Here is a 22,620-nt window from a genome sequence, read left to right on the forward strand (position 1 = left end):
AAAAACTCAATGGGGCATATTCACTAAAGAGCGAATTGTCGCCAGCGAATGTTTCGCACACTTCGCGCCACTTCACCAGGCGAAAATTCATTACCACTACGCTAATTCACTAAAATGCGACATTGGATCCTGTGTGCCGAACGATGGCGACCTTTCGCTAGTGTTACATTGGCAGTGATAGTGTTTCAAAGCAAATTACGTTAGCAATTGCTTCTGCCTATCGAAACTTCGTTAGTACTCTTACTCATAGGTCAATTTGAATAGGGCAGGTACATTAAAGTCGTATGGACATCATTATTAGAGATGTTGGTGCAAATGCTTGAAGTAGGCACTTTTTATTACAAATGTCCAAGGAACTTGAATAAAGACAAAAGAGATCTTATAATGCCGTACATATGAACCCACCCTAAAATAAATGTTCCATGCCCCTCAAATGTCTGGGGGAAAATGTTTACCCAAAAAAGTTTAATAGTTAGGACTTTTGCAAGTAATCCCGCCTAAAAAAAGGACAGTTGCCAGCATTTTTACAACTTTAATGCATTTCGGGTAGACAAGATATGATGTAACTGACATAAGATTAAGGAAGATCTAGCTTCAACTCTGGTGAAAAAGTTAACGTTCAGTAAAATTCGCACTTTACTGAATTTGCGGAGTAATGACCGTTCGCCAGATTGAAAAGTCGCATGGCGATAGAGTGCGAACGATCGCTAGCGACGGGCCCGTTCGCTAGCGAATTTTCACCCACACCTGTAAATTAGTGATGTCCCTGCTGATGGGATTTCTGGCGAAATGTTGCTAGCGTAAGCGACTTGGCCCTTTAGTAAATCTGCTATTTTTTTTTTTTGCTGCGATTTACATGATTTGAGACAACGTGCTCTCATCTCTCTAGAGGGCTTGATACAGTCTTGTGCAATTCCTTCCTTGAAAATTTATAGCTAGCTGCCATTGTTTGGTAACCATAGAGAAAAATGTAGCAATATAGTATCGTCCGTTATATATGAACCCAAATATATATTTACACTGAAATACAACATATGTATTTACAGAGAGTATGTATTTACTTAGATGCACATGTGTTACATGTGAAAAACATATGATATTTATTGTATTTATGTGAAACCTGCATATGGTCAAAAAGTAATATTTCATCATAAAATTCCTGTGCTGTATAGCCCTATTTATATGTAAAAAGAGGTGTTAGCATGTCTTGAATACAGATCATGGGAATAGAGAAATCCTTCCATAATTTGGATCACCATACTTTGAGGGTTATGTAATATGAGGCACTAAGTATCTCAGCAGGTAGCATTTACTGGTCACCTATTTAAAAGCAAATATCTTTGTGGTTGCTATGGGTTACTGCTCCCTGACAAACTTAATGTGTTTTTTTTTTACATATGGAGAATAAAGTCTACTAAAAAATCACTTAAACATTAAGGGGCAGATTTACATAGGGTGAATGTAAATCCTTCAACTTCGAATATCGAAGTCGAAGGATTTAGCGCACATAGTTTGATCGAACGATCGAACGAAAAAATCCTTCAAATTGTACGATTTTTCTTCGACCTAAAAATTGTTAGAAAGCCTATGGCACCTCGGTAGGTTTTAGGTGGCGAAGTAGGGGGTCGAAGTTTTTTTTTAAAGAGACAGTACTTCGACTATCAAATGGTCGAACGATTCAAAGTCGAAGTCATAGTCAAAAGTCGAAGTAGCCAATTCGATGGTCGAAGTAGCCAAAAAAACATTCGAAATTCGAAGTTATTTTTCTTCTATTCCTTCCCTCCAACTAAGTAAATGGGCCCCTACATAAACCTAATGGGATTGTTTTGCCTCTAATAAGCATGAACTCAATCTTAGTTAGTCAAGCACAAGGTACTGTTTTATCATTACATAGAAAAAGGATATAATTTAAAAAATTTTGAATTATTTGATTAAAATTCAGTTTTAGGGGCGATGGACTTCCCATAATTCAGACCTTTCTGGATAATGGGTTTCTGGATAACAGACAATGTTGTCCAACCATGCAGCTTAAGAGTTCATTAAGATTTTCTTAAATCAAACAAGCCCCAGAGAAAGAGCATTTTAAGCATAATGCTTTTTTTACAGCTCTTCAAAATACACAAGAAAATTATTACTTAAACTGAGCAAATTTACATTAGGCTATGGTTTATTATCGGGAAAAAGAAAGCATCTATTATGAAACTGATCCTCAGATAAATTATATTGTTGTGTTTACAGCTAAAGTATCCTGAGTATCCTGAGGGATAGTTCTCTGTTGAGATAACATCTTCCTCTTTTAGAATCATGTAGGATGGCCTCTCCTGCAGGAGTACTTGGTGAAAGTGTGTTTGTAAAACAGTCTAGGATATTATCGGTGCAAAGGTCTATGGGAATAAGAAATCCTAAACTGGCAGGTACAATCCATACTTAAAACCAAGAGCCTATACACAAAGCTCGTTGAGCAGCTAACATTTATATGTGCCTATAATTTTATTTATTTAAAATTATTTTGAAGAACCATTTTTACACAGCACTGACGTGTTACACCATGCTCTATAGAGACTGTTGATTTTCTTTTAACATTTCTCTTTAAAACTCGGGTACTACTTATTTATTTTTAATTTCAAAACAAGAGGAGAGCCCCTAACACCTTAAATCTACTTAGAGCTGGAAAGTTCAATTTTTTAAATATGTTTTATTGTTTTTTTCTTTCATCTTTTATCTCCAGTATCTTACCTTTTATAGTTAAAGGGGGAGATGTTCCCATAGCAACACTAGACAGTGATTTAATTTGAATGTTAATAACAACATCTCTCATTTGTACCTCCGTGTACAGTATTTTCTTGCTCCAGTTAAGTCTCTTTTCCGTTCTATCTGCCTCCAGATTTATTTCCCTCTTCCCTACATCTTTATCTTTTCTACAACTGCTGGTAACTTTGGACCCGACCCCTCAAATTTCACAGTGGTTCATAAGACAGCCATGTCTCTGTGAAGTAAATTAAGTGAATTATTAGCATAAAATCACCAAGCCCCCTCTCATGGGCAGTGAATAGGGTACCCCCTGTTTAAAATATAAGGGATATAACAAGCCACAAAGGAGTTCCATGGCTGTATAAAGGCATGAGGCCATATTTTTATTACTATGGGTGATCTAATTTTCTCATTCCTAGGGGTTATCATAATTTTACAAGTTTCAGCACTCTTAAATGACTGTAGAATATAGAAAATGTGACCTGTATTTGTTCCTAAGCACATTATATAATGTGCTTTTGCCTTTACTTATTATTTGTTTGCCACCCTGCAATTCCAGACTGTAACCTCTGTAGGACTTACCTTGGTTGTGGTTTTGCTAAAAATTACATTTATAACGTGTTGCTGACTTTAGTGTTGATAAGGGTGCAGTTTCATTGGCAGTGAAAATCCATTAGAGATTGGTGTTGTGATGTTGTAAATCAATAAAAAGCACAGTATTTTGAATAGGGATGCACTGAATCCACTATTTTGGATTCGGCCGAACCCCCTAATACTTCGTGAAAGATTCGGCCGAATACCGAACCGAATCCGAACCCTAATTTGCATATGCAAATTAGGGGTTGAAAGGGGAAAATATTTTTTACTTCCTTGTTTTGTGACAAAAAGTCACGCGATTTCCCTCCCCGCCCCTAATTTGCATATGCAAATTAGGATTCGGATTCGGTTCGGCCGGGCAGAAGGATTTGGCCGAATCCGAATCCTGCTGAAAAAGGCCGAATCCTGGCCGAATCCCGAACCGAATCCTGGATTCGGTGCATCCCTAATTTTGAACCTTAAAAATACATTAGCTGATCAACTATTTGCTATTGATCAGCTATGTATGGTAGCTACATAACAACTGTAATGCAACACAGTTTGTGTTTCTGATTATATTTAATTAGTGCTTGCACAGATGTATTGGACAAATGATTTGTTGGATTTGCTGAGCTCCAATAATGGACAACTGAATTAAAGCACATACACTACTGTGCTTTAATTCTAAGGGAATTATGACTTTTATAATTTGAGATGTGCAGGTCAACAAAAAGTTGACCCGCACTCAACCATAACCTGGCCCTGCAGCATCAAACCCTAAACCAATGCTCGTCCATTTTTATAGACCTGTGCCTGCCCCACCATTATGGAAGGGGTGGGGCACACAGGTTCGAGTGTATAAAAAGCTGAGCACAGAGGCAGAAGCGGGGCACTGTAAAGGTCATAGTCAGGGAGGGAGCAGGCTTAAGTACGGCCAGAACCAGCCCAACCCGCTGGCTTCAAGCCGGCCTGCACATCACTACTGCAAATATTTTAACTTATATGTTGTAAGGAAAACACTTTATATAACTACAAAAGTAGGTTAATGTGAGGGACCAAACCATTTAGCATTTGGTTTCCTGTAAGATGTTTGAATTATCTGTAATTATTTTCCTAAAGCTAATATACAGTGTGTAGACTTTGACCATAAACACAGCAGCAGAATGTAGCCTTCCAGAGGTCTTGGGAATTTAACAGCAATAAATGACAATTTAACAGAAATAAATGACCTCCATGGTCACATATGGGGGTCATTCGCCTAGCCAAGTGACAAAAGATTGACTCCTCAACCCACAAGAAATCTAGTTATTCAAGTCTTAATAACCACACTCACAATCCAGTCATGCAGCCGAATAGCCAAACAATCCAATCCTATGGGAGTTGGCCCATATGTAACCATCGTAATTCATCTAAGAATAACATATAATAATAATCTATTCACTTACTGCTATTCAGGTATTTAGCCTTTATGAAAGTACATCAGGAAACAAAATGTTACCAGAAACATATTTACAGCATTACAAATATATAGGCATATATCGAGCTAAGGAGAGAGAAAGAGATATTTGTAGAGCACCTTGCATTTTTTTTGTATTTGAAATAAATATCAAGTGCAGTAACATCTGATCCAAAGAAAACAACAGAAAGAAGCATCTGTCACTGGTTTAAAGCAAACATATTATTCACAGACATGATACAAATGCTGTAAGTCTTTTTGAAATGCTTTGTTCCTGTATCTTACCTTGAGATGCTGCAGTTGGAGAATTTTGTCTTCAAGCTGCCTCCTTTTGTCTTCAATAGCAGCTTGTCGTTTTCTTTTTTCCTGTAGAGAAAAAATATAAAATATGCTGAATATGCTTAGACGCCCATTGCCTTCAGTGAACGGCTTCACTCAGAGGAGCTTGTGCTAGGCTGTTTGTGTAAGAGGCGGTAGAGAGGTGTGCTGACATGTTCTCATAAGGGCTTGTTGCTGCTCACTGGCAAGGAAAAAATCTAGCAGCTCTTTGGTTAAGCTTTAATGTAGCTCACACTGTCACAATTTAAAGGTATATTTCTACTAAACTGCTAGGATCATGGTAAAAACAAATAATAAATGAAATGCTCACATTGAAATTGACATCTAACTGCAGAGGATGGATGCAATCTTTATAACTGCTTATTATTTTTTCTTATTTATTAACTTGTTTAACCTAAGGTTTTTGATTAGCTGATCAGTAGCTCTACACTGCTTGCAATGCAAGTAAATGTTTTGGGCCTCTCATAAATGATGCTTGTATAGAAGATATTTAGATGAGTTTATCAAGTGTCATTCATTAATTTCCCTTACTATTATTATTGTTTTTTTAGTGGCCTCCAGGAAATGGAAAGCAGATTGCTAGGCTAGATTGGTGTTATTATCATTTCATATTACTGTATTGGGTCTTCTCCTATTGACCCTACAAACTGAGCAAAAAATAAAAAACACAACCAGTTGACAATTCTCTTAGAATACTACTTTCTACAGAGATATACTGGGGATGGACAACGTGTGTCCTTCCAGATGTTGTTGGACCACATGCCCAGGATCCCAATGATAACCTTGAGAGTTGAGAGCTTATAAAACAATCAGTCACAGGTTGCCTACCCCAGTTCCACAGCATGCTAAAACTTCATTTTCAGGTGAAGATGTGCAATATGTTTTTTTCAACTGTACCCAATGTGCTGTTTAAAACATTATTATGAACTGTAATGCTCTAGATAAAATGAATTATTACAGGTATGGACTCCCTTATCCAGAAACCAAATAGCCAGACAGCTCAGAATTATGGAAAGGCCATCTCCTATAGACTAATTTAATTAATTTCCCTGTAATAAACAGTACCTTGCATCATAATTAAGCTGCATGAATCCATCATGGTGGCAAACAATCATATTAAATGTATTTAATGTTGAAATCACTTTTAGCAGACTAATGATCCAAAGTAGTGAAAGATCCTTTATCCATAAAAACCTCAGGTCCAAATCATTCTATATGATTACTGCTTTATCCTCTGTTTTCTTAGAATCAATTCACAGCCACAGAATACATTACTTAAGAAATTTCTTTCTTGGGTGAGCATCACCTTTTGAAATTCTTACAAGACCGTGAACTTTTTCCCACTTTGTTGTTTTAAGCTGCCAGACTTGCACTTCCTTACGCACAAACTGCACTTTGAAAAGAAATATACAAGATACACTTGGCTTCCTGTATTCTGTACTTTGCCCCATGTGTTGTGCACTAAGATGCAGCTCTTTGCAGACTGGTCAAGTTAGGATGGTTTACATTGGGCAAAATGTACTTAAGAAGGGAATATGTTATTACAATGTGTAAATATATAAAGGCTATACAATTAACTTTGTACTGGTGCCTTCTTAAGGTAAGAAAAAATGTTCACCATTATGTTTACTATTGAAATGTTAAGTCATGTAGACATGAAGTTGTGAAATTCTCTCCCTTGAAGTGACTGTACTGGCAAATAGATTACATAGTTTTCAGAATGGGTTACTGGCATTTATATCAAATGTGAAAAAACACAGCTAATAATAAAACACTTACAACTATGTTAATCCATGTTCCTTTCGAAGTCCATAAGGACTGAATTATTTGGAATTTTCCCTCCTTTTGCGCACATTTGAGACAGGTTCTATTTTTAACCTTCCTCTGGATTAACTAGAAAGTACAATCAATGTGAAAAAGATTGAGCTTGATGGATGTGTTCCTTTTCACCTTCAGTTATGTAATTGTTGATCCAGGAACAAGACACTGTGCCTCATCAATGAACAAAGTACTAGACAATTTACCTCTATTTCAGGATCTGTTTAAAGAACAGATGTTATTGTTGCAATTTGGCATCCAAAACCTAGAAAAGACTATTCATTTCAATGAGGAAAAGGTGTGGTGTAGTTACTGTACATCTGCTTCATGTGTATAGCGTGTGTCATATTTCCCTGTCATTCTGGGCAACAGCAATAATGATTGAAAAGTATAAGCATTAGTTACACTGTTGAAATGCAGCTATAGGATCCATTATCCAGAACAAGGTTATCTAGAAAGCTCCAAATTATGGGAAGGCCATCTCCTACAGACTCAATTTAAATAAAAAAAATTAAATTGTTTAAAAATGATGTTCTTTTTCCCATACTGGTGTACAGGTATTAAATGATATTATTCTAATTAATTAAATCCAGGTAATTATAGTAAAATATAAATAATTAACTGCAAGGAAAACTGCATTTAAATAATTACTTTTTATAAAACCGTGCCTATTTTATTGCCAGTGTTTTATCATTTTTCTAACATTATGCTTGTCATCAATAGTTCCCCTAAAGAGGTTTATCTACATTTCTAAAATAACCATTATCCAGTACACATTTAGGATTTAATCGTAAAGACAGAAATAAAACTCAGTTACAGGAAAAAAAATCTGTACGAGCTATAGCATGCAGGGTGCTTGACCACGTCTGTAATCAGAGAAAAAACATTGGCAATCAAAATGCACCCAGAGGGGTCAAATTGTCATTGCTATTTATTATCTACTTTAGTCATAGATGCACCTATACGCACAACACATAGGAAGCCCTGTACTTGCAGAATAACCAAGGGCACCTTTGCTCTCAAGGGTGCTGTCCTTTGCATGTCATGCAATAAAACTGGAAACTAGAACACAGTACTAGTATACATGAGTTAAAGTAGGTGGTAGTACAGGTATGGGATCCGTAAACTCGTTATCCAGAAAGCTCCGAATTACGGAAAGGCCATCTCCCATAGAGTCCATTATAATCAAATAATCCTTTTTCTCTGTAATAATAAAACAGTAACTTGTACTTGATCCCAACTAAGATATAATTAATCCTTATTGGAAGCGGAACCAGCCTATTTGGTTTATTTAATGTCTACATGATTTTCTAGTAGACTTAAGGTATAAAGATCCAAATTATGGAAAGATCCCTTATCCAGAAAACCCAAGGCACCAAACATTCTGGTTAACAAGTCCCATACCTGTAGTACTTTCTGTATGCTGTTTTTTTAATGAAAGGCCACAAAAAGAAAGTAATTGAAAAAAGTTATTTCTGGTACACTGAAAACAACTGAATTCAAAATGTGCTAAACAACTTTGTTAACATTTCCCTGATTTTACAGTTTTCTGGATTTTCTCCTGCCCACCCCCCATAAAATGAAGGTTCTACTGTATCTTAGTTCCCTATAGTATATCAAAAGATAACCTTTTTTTAAATCTTTGACTTTTAATGGAAATTGTAAATATGTAAAAATGTAGTCAGGACTTAATAAAGAGCATGACAATATCCCTCCTCTGTCACTGGGTTTTCCAGTGTGTATCTGACCAATTATGTCCTTGGTGATCTGCCAAATGCTCTGTAAGCCACAGGATATTTCCCACTGCTTATTTAATAGCTTGAGAAAGACAGCGCTTTCACTGTCCAATAAAGTAAAAACTAGTAGGAAAGAAGTGCAATATAATAACGACTTTCAACACTCTATAACAAGTAGCATCAAGGGAGAAAAGTGAGTGTCACTAAAGTATTTCTCTTTTAAGCACATCCCTAGATAGCATATTTTTTAAGGTAATGACAGTACAGAGAATTCTTGCAAATAAGATAGATGTCATTTACAATGTCAATTAGCCATTTTTTTGTACTTTGCACACTGCATGTGCTGTATTTCTGAAGGTCTCTGTGATCCTTCGTGGAGTGCAGACACCTGTGCTTTCCCCTTGAATAGAGTGCTGTCTGCATTAAGCAGCATACTATCCAAGAGGGGCCCTCTTGGATAGAGCATTGCCTAATGTCTTATTCGTTCAGATGTGCATGTAAGGGAAGCATCAACAGTTGCAGCATGCACTGGGGCCCTTTCCTTAAAGCCTTCCTCTGCTGCACCTCCAGACACTGATATCTGCTCTGACTGCCAAAGTTTTCATCTGGTGCTTAATACGAAGAGTCACAAACCCTGGACGCAAGTGCTAAGTAAATAAGTATTAGCACTCCAGTACTTGCATCCCGGGGAATAATAAATGACATCTCATGACAGATTCCATGGACATGGACTTGATGCAGGATCACTGGTAACTGTTCCTGGTAGAGATGAAGCTCGTGGGTATTCTTTAGTTGAATAAACGTGACCAGGAAACATCTAAAATCACATTTTTCACAAGTGGGAACTGAATATAAATAACAACATTGGTGATTAATATGATTCTAACCTGAAAGAAGACCTTGAGCACTTTAGGTGACATTGCATAAAAATATGCATTAAAATTCCCTATCTAGTTTCCATATGAAGCAATTTCAATGCATCATTACATAACTTTACAATCTAGGGGGGTAATGTAGTAAAAGGCACAACGTTTGCTGCTGATCTGATAACACATGGCAGCAGGTTTTTGGAAACCCGGACTTTGCTACTTGCAATTTCATCTATAGCCAGCACTGCAGACATGGATAATGCTTTCCATGTAACAAGAGCAAATTCTGTACAACAAAAGTTCAGGGAAACATACTGTAGCTACGTGGCCTTACCATCACTCCTAGTGATGGGTGTGGGCCTGGCCAAAGCCCGCAAGACCCCCGGGTCAGGCAGCTTTGGGCCTCACGCAAACTATTTGGGCTGCGGGCAGGTTTGGGCCAAGCTCTTTCTGCTGCCCTTGCCAGCCTTTCTACCTGCGATCTAACTGTGCCCCACTTCCGCCTCAGGCAATGTCTATTTATAGATACCCAGATATATAAGGGCACACAGAGTGGCAGGCCAGGTCAGGTGTGAGTAGTACAGGGTTGGGTTAGTTAATGAGTCATACTTGACAAATTCATTTGCTCTCTTTCTTTCCATAAAGAATACAATTTTAAATTTGTATAAAGGGAGTGACCTCCATTAATTGTTGTTTTTATAAAGAAAGAATACAATTCCCTGCTCACAGCAATCTATCCCATTTTAAAGAATCTATAATTGTAAGGATAGTTTTCACTATCCGCTACAGATATTAATGCTGGACTTTTACTGTGAAGGCTTTTGGATGATGTTCTTTTATGGTTCACATTTTTATTAAGTGCTGGGAGAAAAGAATAGAAACAGCGGACTGTGCCAGTTGGCGCAACCATACATAAGTAGAAAGGCAGCATTCCTGAAACTGATCTATGTTCCTACTGAAGCTGTCTTTAGCATCTGACTGAAATGCAGATGGCTTTTAGCAGTTTTATTGGTTATCCTTGATTTTTTGTAGGCTGTGTGGGGGCTTTAAATGTAAGTTTACTTTTCATATTTCTGTAATGCTATTATATCCTTTTCTTTGAACTTTATAACTCATTCATTTACTTAAGCAGGAACAGAACAGGCTGTAGTCATATTTGTTTGCATTCTTAAAGGGGACCGACCTATCACCCAGACATAAAAAGTTACAACATCCATATCTCTTGTGGCAAGCTGGCGGCTTGACCACGTAACTTTTTAGGGGGATTAGTCAATGGTGAGCAGGCAGCATAGGAAAAAGGAGCATGAAGACAGGGACACACAGCTTCTTCAAGGAAAACACACGTTTATTTTCCTACTTTTCACAAACACAGTGTATTGTCCACAGACACAGGGGTGACCATTTTATCATTCAAACAAATAATAAAAATAAAAACCTAGCCCATTGGGCACTACCTTCACACCTTGAAGCAGTCCCTGACTAGGCTGGGCCCCTTGTGGACTACCAGCAAACAAAACAATTGTTATGGCTCACCCCTGTACTCACAGTCTTTGAGTGAACCTTTTAGCCTCCTGGCTTTTCTCCAATGTCCCACACAGACAACAACTCTGGCTCTTAGTCACAGCCACGGGCTCCCTCTGCTTCATGCAGGATCAGGCGGCACTTCCAGCTCCTCTGGGAGTTCCTAACACAGCCAGGTCTCCTACCTGCTGTGCCCTGTTGAGAGACACACTCTCCCATTCTAATTACGTTTAAATAGCCTTTCCACAGGACAGCTTTCCTGTGGAAGGTGAACTCCAATCTCTGGACTGGATCTGCGGAATGGAGTCCCTGACTACTAAAGTCTTTAAACAGATCACTGATGCTCTGTTTCATAACTCTCTCCCTGGAGCCTATCTCAGTCCCTGGGGAGAAATTAAAGGCTAGACGCTAGAGTGACCTTTTTCCACCTTTTCCTAGTCACTCTACCACACTGTTATAATCTAATTTAAAGTCTCACCTGTCAGTCATTTATTACCAGGCAATTATTTTCACTTTCCAATCTGCACTTTCTAGATTTACTGCACTCCCCACATTCTCACTCCCTCCTCACCATCTAATTGTGTAGTCAGTGCATGGGAATGGGTATCAAGTCCCCCATTCTGGCACATAAATTCAATATATTGGCATGATGCAAACCTTGCCTTAATAACAGTGTCCACAAAATGGCACGAGACTGCTGTAATTGTGAATTCCAAGATAATAATTTTTATAGTGTAAGTAAAATTAATTTTGCTTGACTAACATCACTTAGCCAAGAAAGCCCAACAGCTCCACTACTTCCTGAGCAAGCTGAGGAAATCCCATCTCCCACCATCCATACTCAAAATCTTCTACAGAGGGACTATCGAGAGCATTCTGAGCAGCTGTATCACTGTCTGGGCTGGGAACTGCACTGTCATGGAGTGCAAAACCCTACAGAGAATAGTGAAGACAGCAGGGAAGATCATAGGTGTCTCTCTTCCTTCCATCACGGACATTTATACCACTCGCTGCATCCGTAAAGCCATCAGCATTGTGGCTGATCCAACACACCCTTCACACTCACTGTTCACACTCCTGCCATCTGGAAAAAGGTACCGAAGCATTAGGGCCCTCACTACCAGACTGTGTAACAGTTTCTTCCCCCAAGCCATAAGGCTCCTGAATACTCAGGGACGGGACAGATCTCTCTCTCACACACACACGCCATCTGAGCATACTATACATCAAAACGTTACACAGCTACTGTACACCATTGTATAAATAAATAGCCATTGGATACAATTGTTCTCTATGAGTACATCTGCACTTTATCATGTTCTTTATCATGTTCTTACTACTATCATATCACAATGATACACCCATCATGTCTGATGTTTAGCATTATTTACTTAACATATTACATCTGCTGAGTGTGCACTGTCTTGTCCTGTCCCTGCATATTTTTGCACTTGCACTTTTTGTCTATTTCCGGTACATCTATATTGTGTGTAGCACCATGGTCCTAGAGGAACATTGTTTAGTTTCACTGTGTACTGTACAAATGTATATGGATGAAATGACAATAAACTCACTCTTGACTCTCTTGACTCGAAATAGAATTTAGAATTATTTCTCAAGATGACAGGTCCCCTTTAATAATATTGATTTTATAGTTTTTACCATTAATTCTGTAAATGCTAACAGTGTTGAACTGGCCCACAGGGATACCAGGAAAACTCCCGGTGGGCCCAGGTGTCATTGGGCACTCATGCTGCTAAACATTGGCCTATTTCACAGTCATTCCCTATTTCTATGAGAACATAGAGGCTAAATAGACAGAATAATAGACTATAGTATGTAAAGAAAAGAGACTAGGAAAATAGAGGTTGATTGAGAAGAAAACTAATACTGTAGTACTGAGAGTGGGCCCCTGGTCTAAGATTTTTAGGTGGGCCCTTGATCTAAGGTTTTTTGGTGGGCCCCTGGTGTGCCAGTCCCACACTGAAGGTTAAGATGCAACTGGTGCCAAAAGAGTGGATTTTCCCTGATATGCCCACCTAGGCCAAAAGGATCAGATCACAGTCAGGGGAATGCAGGTTGTTGGGCAAGGACCACATCACTGCACCAAATCGGTCCTCGCCCAGACCAGACATTTAAATCTGAATCTGCCTGATTTTCTGCAAGATATCGGTTGGGGAAGCCTGTAAACTGCCAACTTGGTCTGGATGGGCTGAATTGGCAGATTAAATCTGCCTGTGTATGGCCACCTTAAAGTGAAAATAGAGTTCACCACAGTTCCCAGGCAGCATCTCCTCCTTACTTTCTTTAGGATTTGAGAGGTGTTTAACAAAAGTGAATATAGAGTTTGCTCAATCTTTAACCTTTGACAGATATTCCCCTAAAATCACATACAAGTGAATAGAGAACTGTGAAATATCCCTCTGGTGAACTGTGTTGAGATCTTCAAATATACCTCCTAAGATGTTATGTTGATCAAGGATGCCAGCCTGTGGCCTTCCGATTGATTAATGACTAGTTTCAACATCTGACAGACAGCATGATATGGTAACATGACTTCAGTCGACAGAAGGGAAATTGGGTATACAGAGTACAGTAATACGCGGGATAAGGTGGTGTGTTTTCTCCTTAGTAACAACATTTCCATGATTTTAGTCCCTAGATAACTTTGCCTACTGAAAATTTCTACTATCACCACAAGTTTATTTTTTCCCAATAAGATAATGCTTCTAGAAATGCAGACAGGCGTTTATGAAACCATGCAAATGCAACGCGAAAACTCTCGCAGTATATTCTACATATAGTAAGTACCAATTGTATTTCATTATCAGCACTACTTCCTTGCACCAAACACTCAGCCCTTCCACACCCATCATGCAATGTTATCCTTTTTGTATTGGTCATATTGTACATTTGATCACTGCTGCCTCCTGTCAGTTACAAAGTAGTATCACAGACATTGTATAAAATTGGAATCTGCAATCAGAGCCTCTTTGCAAGTAGTGTTTTACATAGTCTGGGTGTACTTTTCTTGGGGGGAGCATTTCTAACATCTCTAGTGTTTACAATATAATTACCATAACAAAATAACCTTGTTTCCAGTGTTATAATTTTTGCTTATGTAGTCTTTCCTCTTACCCCCTGTTACAATTAAGCATGCATACATATTTTTTCCAAGGGACCAATACGCGCATTGTATAAAAAAAGAACCAGTCCAGCTGTTGCCACTACTCAAAGCCACATAGTTCAAATTGTGCAACCATGACAAGTGAATACTTTCCTTCATACTGTAAATGATGCCAAAATAACAAAAGCATTTTTCAAATCCAAGTCTATCCCATTTAATCTTTAAAAACTAACATGAGGTGTAGATGAATAATACAGATTCTCAGAGGGAGTGACTGCTGCTTAGGCTTGATAAAGAGCCTAAACAACCCGAAATGTTGCCTTACTTATATGAAACATTTCAGCTTTTGCAGTGTGCTGCTGGTGAAGTATAGGCTCCTGAATTGTTGCTTTGGGATCTGTGAGAGGCAATACAGTTTAAAAATAAATCAGTGTTGCAAGCAGCTAAAATCAGAATTAAATTATAATTTAAAGTATAATTCAAAGTGCATGTGAAGTGAAAGTATGACTAAGCAACTTGTATTAATTCCCTTGCAAAACCTAAACTTGTAAACAATACAATTACTTAACAGTGCAGCAACATCCCTCATACATAGTTCATGATAACATCCTTCACAAAAAATAAAAGCATATGTCTTCTGACATACAACTAATAATTCATAAATTTATGAGGAAATGTATGTAGCAGTGCTGTGGGAATTTTTCCTCAATGTCTAATATTATCCCTTATTTATAGCTCTCTCTTCACAGAGAATGTTTAACCATTTACAAAATTCCCAGCACCAGTTGAGCTTACAATTCAGCATGACTTTGGACTGTAAAAGGAAAATTAGCACCTAGCCCAAACACAAACTCCATGGGGCAAATTCACTAAAGGGTGAATTTTCACCTGCGAAGGCTCTGCCACACTTTCCGCCACTTTGCCAGGCACAAATTTGCTAATTCACTAAAATGTGAAGTTGCGTCTCGGCAGCTGAATGCTGGCAAAGTTTTGTTAGCATTAATTTGTCAGCACGAACATTCCATAGTGAACTTTTGCTAATGTTCGTTTCTGCCTAGCAAAACTTCATTAGTACACTTGCGCTTAGGACAGTTTGAATAGGGCAGGTACATATAGGTCGTATATATATATACCTTTATTAGAGATGTTGGTGTAAATGCTTGAAGTGGCCACTTATTAATAGAAATGTCCAAGGAAGAAAAATAAAGAGATTCTCTAATGCCCTAGACATGAGCCCATCCTAAAACAAATGTGGCATGCCCCTCAAATGGAAAAAAAAGGTTAACAAAAATTGTAACAGTTACAACTTTTAAAGACAGTGGTTTTATCATTTTAATAAGCCTTCGGCATTCAGGATATGATGTCACTGACATAAGCTGGCGAAGTAAACTCTTGCGAAAGAGGTAAAAATCACACTTTAGTGAATTTACGCAGTAACGATTGTTCGCCTGAGAGAAAATTTGCCTGGTGATGCGAAACTGCGCTACCGACGGTCTCTTTCGCTAGCGAATATTCTTCTACACCAGTTAGTAAATTGGTGATGTCCATGTAGATGGGATTTCTGCCGAATTTTCACTAGTGACGGCCACTTCGCCCTTTAGTAAATCTGTCCTCAAGTGAATAGTACCTGGAGTATCTGAAAAACCCATGATACCTCAGCAGACATGTACCACCATCAGTGGCGTAACTAGATATTACTGGGCCCCACAGCAAATTATTTTTCAGGCCCCCAAATGTCTAGAGTTTGACCTGTTTTACCAATATTTATTGAAATTGTATATGAATTAGGGCCTCATGGGGCCCCTATACCTCCTGGGCCCCCTGCAGCTGCAGGGTCTGCTTCCTCTGTAGTTACGCCCCTGACCACCATGCTTCCCAGGATATGCAAAGGCCATACTAGGGTAAGCACATTGTCACGAACTTTGGACTTTGTGTGTGGGTGAATTTCATATTATTGAGAATTCTAAATGAATGTGTTGCATTGCAGCCACCTCTGACTTGCCATTCTTAGCAATTCCTTCATAGCAATTTGCAAATTGCCATACATATATAGCCCTTACATTTGGACAGTTATACAAAGCAAATCATTTTCAATTTTTCAATGGTTTGGAAAGTGGGAGACTTTAATAAAAAGTAACTTTTCATTATGTACCAGAACTGACTGCTTGGGTTTCTTAATTCATAAATCGTATCACTGTACTGGAAATATGAATGCACTATACAAATAGTAATAGTAGCAAACCATGGATATGGTTGTGAGGCACTGATTCAAGATTGGCAGCTAAATACACATTATTGAGATGCAGAATAGAGATGGACTTGCTCTGATGAAAAGAGCAGAACAGGTTTTTTCACACGGCATTAATGAGAGAAATGGTGGAACAAAATGTTTAATATTGAAAAAGTTCAACACGACATTTATCTGAAGGTGCCAATGCATTTGCATGAGAAGAGCTAATATGAATTTATTAGGCTTGTTTTGTAGCACACACAGGAAGCATTACGATGATTTGTGGTGTTACAGTGTGGCTTCAGTTTGCACACACAGCTTGATATGCTTCTTATATGGGTTGCTAATAAGTTTATTTTTTGCAACTATGCATCTTCCTAACCAAAAATAACATGTTAAATTGAATCAAGCATGGGCTTAGTATTTAGCCAGCAGCTTGTTTTAAAGGAGAACAAACCCCCTAAAGTAAAAGCCCCCATCCACCACCCTCCACTTGCCCTCCTCCCTGCTTCCTCCCCGCATAGTCTTCTACTAGAAAAAGTGTCCCTGGCAGCAACGCTGATATATCTATGCAGAATAGCGCACCGGAGCTCATGGGTGCCATCTTTGCATGGCTTCAGTTTCAGATTTCTTTGTGAAGTGACCGCAGACACTTGAACTTTTGATGCATGCACAGTTGGAGCCGAATGTTCTGTAAATTACTGAGGAGAAAAAAGAGCATCCGAAGATACATAAGATGGCTTCAATGAGCCCCGCTTTGCCACTCTACATAGGTAGGTCAGTGTTGCTGCTAATTCACTAAAATGCAAAGTTTCGTCCTGGCCATCAAACGCTTTGGCTGTGCAAGCATTTCATAGCAAAGATGCACTAGCATTATTTGTGCCTAGCGAAAATTCGCTAGTGTTCTTGCACTTAGGTCAATTTGCATACGGTGGGTAATTTAAGTTTAGTTGTATGGAGGTCCTTATTATAAATGTTGGTGCAAATGCTTGAAGTTACCACTTTTTCAAATACATGTCCAGGGAACCTTTATAAAGACAAGAGAATTAATATAATGCCATACACAGGAGCCCACTGTAAAATGAATGTTCCATATGTTATGTCTGGAGAAAATTGTTTACCCAAAAAAAGTTTGTCAGGCTTCAAAAAAGAAAAAGTGGCCAGCGTTTTTGGAACTTTAATGCATTTTCGGCACACACGACAGAAGATTGAGGAAGATCTAGCTTCTTTTAAGCACTTTGCCTGGTCTGAGGTGGCAAAGGAAACTCTGGCAAAAGAGTTAACGTTCAGTAAAAACCGCACTTTAGTGAATTTAGAGAGTAACGATCGCTCGCCAGAGCGAAAAGTCGCCTGGCGATAGAGTGCGAATGAATGCTAACGATGGTCCTGTTTGCTAGTGAATTGGCAAAGTCGATATCATTAGCCACTTGCTCTTTAGTAAATCTGCCCCTATGTGGGGCAGAAGCAGGGAAGGGGGCAAGTGGAGGGTGGTGAATGTGGGCTTTTAACTTTAGGGGGGTTTAGTTCTCCAGTTAACATTGTATTAACAAAATTTGACAAAAAAACATGGAGTCTACTAATATTGTTAAAACTGTCTTGCTGACCCAAAATAGGTGAATCAAGATGTATTTTAAGTAAGGACTACCTACCATTGGTCCATCAGTCATCTTGCTGGTAGGGAGACTACTATGCAATCTTGGCTTGTCAGTACAACGCTTTATGAAAAGTTAGTGGAACAGAAAAAGTACAGTTTAGATGCATGATGCTAGAAAATTTGAAAAAAAACCAGTTGGTGCGCACAAGCAGCCTGGATTCTTGCTGGATTGCAGAACTCATGCAAGGTTTAAACACCCTAAAACATAAATAACACTACTAACATAGCATTAGTACTTGGACCAGGAGGATTGGTGCTGGGTAGATATCAATAAAGCATTTTGCTGTAGTTTGATAACCTGTGAAGGAGATTAACTTGGGCATTTCATTTTCACACTGTTTAACAAAAATGAGAACACAAAAAAGAAACAGTTAGCCTTATCAGGATTGTTTCTTATCTAATTTGTGCTGAATGAGCTCTAACGCCCACCTCTCATTCTTGGGAAAACACAATGACATTTTGCTCAACTGTCGCAGTATTTATTTTTAGCCCTTACAGTAGCAAGCTCCTGTATCATGGAAGAATTGCTCAGTCACAAGATAAACTGCCACAGACAGACTGCGTACAAAAGGAAATGTAAATCCAGGCCTGTCTGGAACAGATATGGCATTAGTGATTGTAAACTATCAATAGAAACTATGTAATCTAATTTATTTTGATAAGAATATTTTTTCTTGTATATACATAGCAGCATTTCAAACAATTAGGCTTTATGTCAGGGAGGAATATAGCAATTCAACTGCCATACAAAAGCATTATTTTTTCATAGAGACACATAATTTGTAATTGTGCTTGAGTTTGCCTCTTTCCTCCCCTGGAACAAAGCCCCTGCCAAGGTTCACCCTTATACCAGCATCCAAATTCCCAAATGTTTATGTTATTTATGTCTGCAAGTTGGCATCACTGCTACATCTGCATTAGTGGCATGTGCCACTAATGTTTCCCTAACACAGGAAACATAAAGTATGTGTTCAATGATATCTGACCCCAGCAGTCAATCCAACTACTTTTGAGGTACAAGAGGGATTGAGATCCTACAGACAACAGAGATACAGTATCACACCAATAGTCTCCTGTCAATATTAATGCATTGATAGGTTGGAATGTTGCACAGTTGAAAGAGAAAGTAGAGTAGAAAGTTGTGTGATTTCAGACTGATGACCACAATGCTGATGGTCCAGTTTGGCCAATCAACTTTGGAACTCTCATTTTTGAAGTACAATAAAAAGTGCCACAGGGAGCAAGGCTCATTGGTAGCCCTGTATTTACCTAGCCCTACAATTAAGTGATATCACTCAGTGCAAAGAAGCTAACTATGAAAATGATTATATCTGATGACATGGAAAGCCATTAAAGCAGATCCCTGTCTATTTATTTTGCTCAACATCTGATAAATATTCCATTTGACCTTGTCAAAGACCTCCATGATCTATTTGACATTTGCTACTAATCTGATGGTGATTTTTCTGTAAAAATAACTCATGGGAAAACAGCTTTACAAGTAAGACTGCAACTAAAGTAATCATTAAAATTAAGAAAAGCATACATACATACTACAGATACATATGTGTCGGACACTGGTAAGCACTTTTTCTAACATTAGTGTGGAAGCCTGCCATAGGGAAATTAAATTGTAAGCTTCCTTCGGGAAGGGGCCACTGTGATTGACTTTCTGCAGACCACCGTGTAAATTGTCAGACCTATATAAATAAAGGCTAATAATTTGAAGATGTTGCCATTACTCAGAATAGCTTGATTCTGATTCAATTATACCTTCAATGGACTTCAGTGAAATAGAGTTCAGCAAGACCACAGTATACTATAATAGTAAGAATATTTGCTTGGATTTACCATCAATTTACCATCAATAATCATAAAATGTACATCTCTCCCACATGGAAGTAGGGCTGTTGTAGTAAACATATAAAATCATAAAAGATATCAGTAACTATAATGAACCTTTAGAAGATATGACTAATATTGCATCGTTCTTTTTAATCATAGATTATGATATCCCAGGATTAGTGTTATTTAGGTTCAGTAGAGCGCAGTAATAGTAGGAAATATCTTGCAGTTGTAACACTCTACAAAGGTTGCACTTGGTTGCAACTTGCTGAAACATAGACTTAGTTGGAATGTACAGATTACAGAGAAAATAATAAGTTATCTTTAGTTAAATAAGCATAGTAAATTCACTAGTATGATTTAGGTTCGGTATAGACTAGTAATAATAGGAAACATCTTGCAGTCGTAGCACTCTACAAAGGTTGCACTTGGTTGTAATCTGCTAAAACATAGACTTAGTTGGAATGTACAGCATTACAGAGAAAACATGTCATTAGAGTTATCTTTAGTTACATAAGCATAGTAATTTCACTAGTATGATTGACCCTCAATATCAATATATAAGTAAGAGATCCCTGTTCTTGTTCAGGGATATTTACTTATATATGGTCATGGTGTATATTTGTAAGGACAAGAAACTACTCTGTGACTTCTGAAATTGATATCTAATATAAATTTATCCTGACGTATGCATACAGCTCCACTGCTGCAACAATTGTTGCAGAAGTAAATATCCTGTTTGTTGCTAACATATTTTTAGCACACAGTTTCTCTGTATAGCCAGACGACAATTACAGGAGAGTGATGTAAACTTGTAGACAAAGAGGCCCCTGTTCCTATGCTTAAATGAAACACAGCTGGATTACAGCTGCTCTATATCCATCCGAAGTACTGCCCCAGACAGAATGAAATTTAATAATGCTTTCAAATGCACTGCTATGAAGTGTAGGAATTCCGAGCAACCCTGTGGATTTCCAAATCTGATGGAAACTGCCAAACGTCTCTCAATTAGAGGAAAGGCATTCCATGCCTAGACGGAGGTGATTTAATTGGCACTGATCACAGAACTAAAACTCTGTAGTACAAGGGTTATCCATTCACATTAGGTTTTGAACTTTGTAACAAAACCTTGTACTGAAAAATGTTTGTAGTCCGGTTGATTCGATTTCTGTTATTTATTTAATATTTAGTAAATGTCCCAATGGATACTGAACCCCCAGCACACTTGCTGCTAGAATAGCAGTCTAATCAGAAAACAATTCTACTCATATGTTTTGTGCCCAGTGATTCCTGAACTTGGCTAAAGGTGAAAAATATGTCACCATGCTTCATTTATTTCTTTCAAATTTTATTTTCTATTACAGAAGAATAATTTTACATTTAAAATATAACATGTTTTAAGAATACTGTTCCCCAAACAGTGCTAGCATAAAGTGGCATGGACAAGTATTTAGCACTAAAAACAGCAGGAATGCATCTTTCAATGTCATATTTTTGTGCTTTAGTGAACATTTCCCCAAGTCCTAAAGTATTCCCAGCTCCATATTTTTCAAATATATTACAAATTTTGCTGACTTTCAGAAACATTTTCCTGGAAAGAAATGAATGAACTGGCACATTTATTAAACCGAATAACTGCGGCAGTATATCAGAATGTGTTTGACTGATTTATGCAACTGGACACCTGCTAAATGGAGTAACAGTGCTCAATGCTGCTGTTCAGCCTGTCCAAATCCATGTACCCCAACCAGTATTACATGGGGAGAAAGGACAATTACTTATCTTTCTATGGACTGGTAAAGCAACAGGAAAACAACATACCCAATAAGGGAGCAGATTCAATTCAGTGAGAAAAAGGTTTAGCAATTTGAGATGCAATGCAATTCAAAAAGTTATCTCAATGTTTATAACGTGAAAACTCTTTTGAAGTCTATGGGAAAAACCTATAACTGAATTAGGAGAAAAGTTCTTTCCAAATTTAATCTCACCCATGAATTGAATCTGGTTTAATATCATTGATGTGCTCACGTATCCTGTTCTTTAGACTTCTAATCGTGTAGCCTACATACTGTTTGTAGCATTTTAGACAAGTTATTAGGTATACTACTGATTTGGTATTACAGTTGATATAACTCCTAATTCGATACGTTTCTTTCGTTACATTACAAATGAAAGATTCGGATACCTGAACCACCTCACAAGTGACACATCTCTTTGCTCCACATCTGTACATTCCAACACTATCCAGCCATGTATTAGATCTAGTTTCTGTATTGTACAAGCTAGGTGCTAATTTCATACCTAGTGTAGGAGCCCTCCTTGCCACTACCTGGATACCTGGCTCTAAAAGTTGCTTAAATGTTGGGTCCCCATATAATATGGGTAGATGTCTATTTAATATATGTTTGATCCTATTGAATTGCATACTGTATCTTGTACTCATTACTATTTTTCTCTCCCTTTCATCTTTCTTTTTCTGTATATCTTTTCTCACAATTTTTCCATCTTTTCCAAACTGATCTTCTGTCCCCCATTGATTTGTTCCATCCTTACTTTTAATTAGATTCTTCCTATCAAGTTCCAATGCAAAAAGGAAAGCCTTCTGTAGGCTTTCAAATTTATATCCTTTGCATAGAAACTTATCCCTTAGTAGGCAAGACTCCTCAATGTACTTATCCACTGTACTACAGTTTCTGCG

At 38.0% G+C, this 22,620-nt stretch overlaps 1 protein-coding gene across 6 annotated transcripts in view; it reads right to left on the bottom strand.

The window, feature by feature from the left end:
- palm2akap2.L (PALM2 and AKAP2 fusion L homeolog) overlaps window positions 1-22,620 on the bottom strand; it is a 155,506-nt gene that overhangs the window by 111,916 nt on the left and 20,970 nt on the right. For all 6 annotated transcript variants that reach the window (XM_041585289.1, XM_041585272.1, XM_041585240.1 and 3 more), the window contains exon 2: window positions 5,069-5,149. In XM_041585289.1, the coding sequence (XP_041441223.1) occupies window positions 5,069-5,149 (81 nt within the window). The remainder of the gene's footprint in view (window positions 1-5,068; window positions 5,150-22,620) is intronic.

The sequence above is a fragment of the Xenopus laevis genome, chromosome 1L, assembly GCF_017654675.1.
Source record: "Xenopus laevis strain J_2021 chromosome 1L, Xenopus_laevis_v10.1, whole genome shotgun sequence".
Classification (NCBI taxonomy): Eukaryota; Metazoa; Chordata; class Amphibia; order Anura; family Pipidae; genus Xenopus; species Xenopus laevis.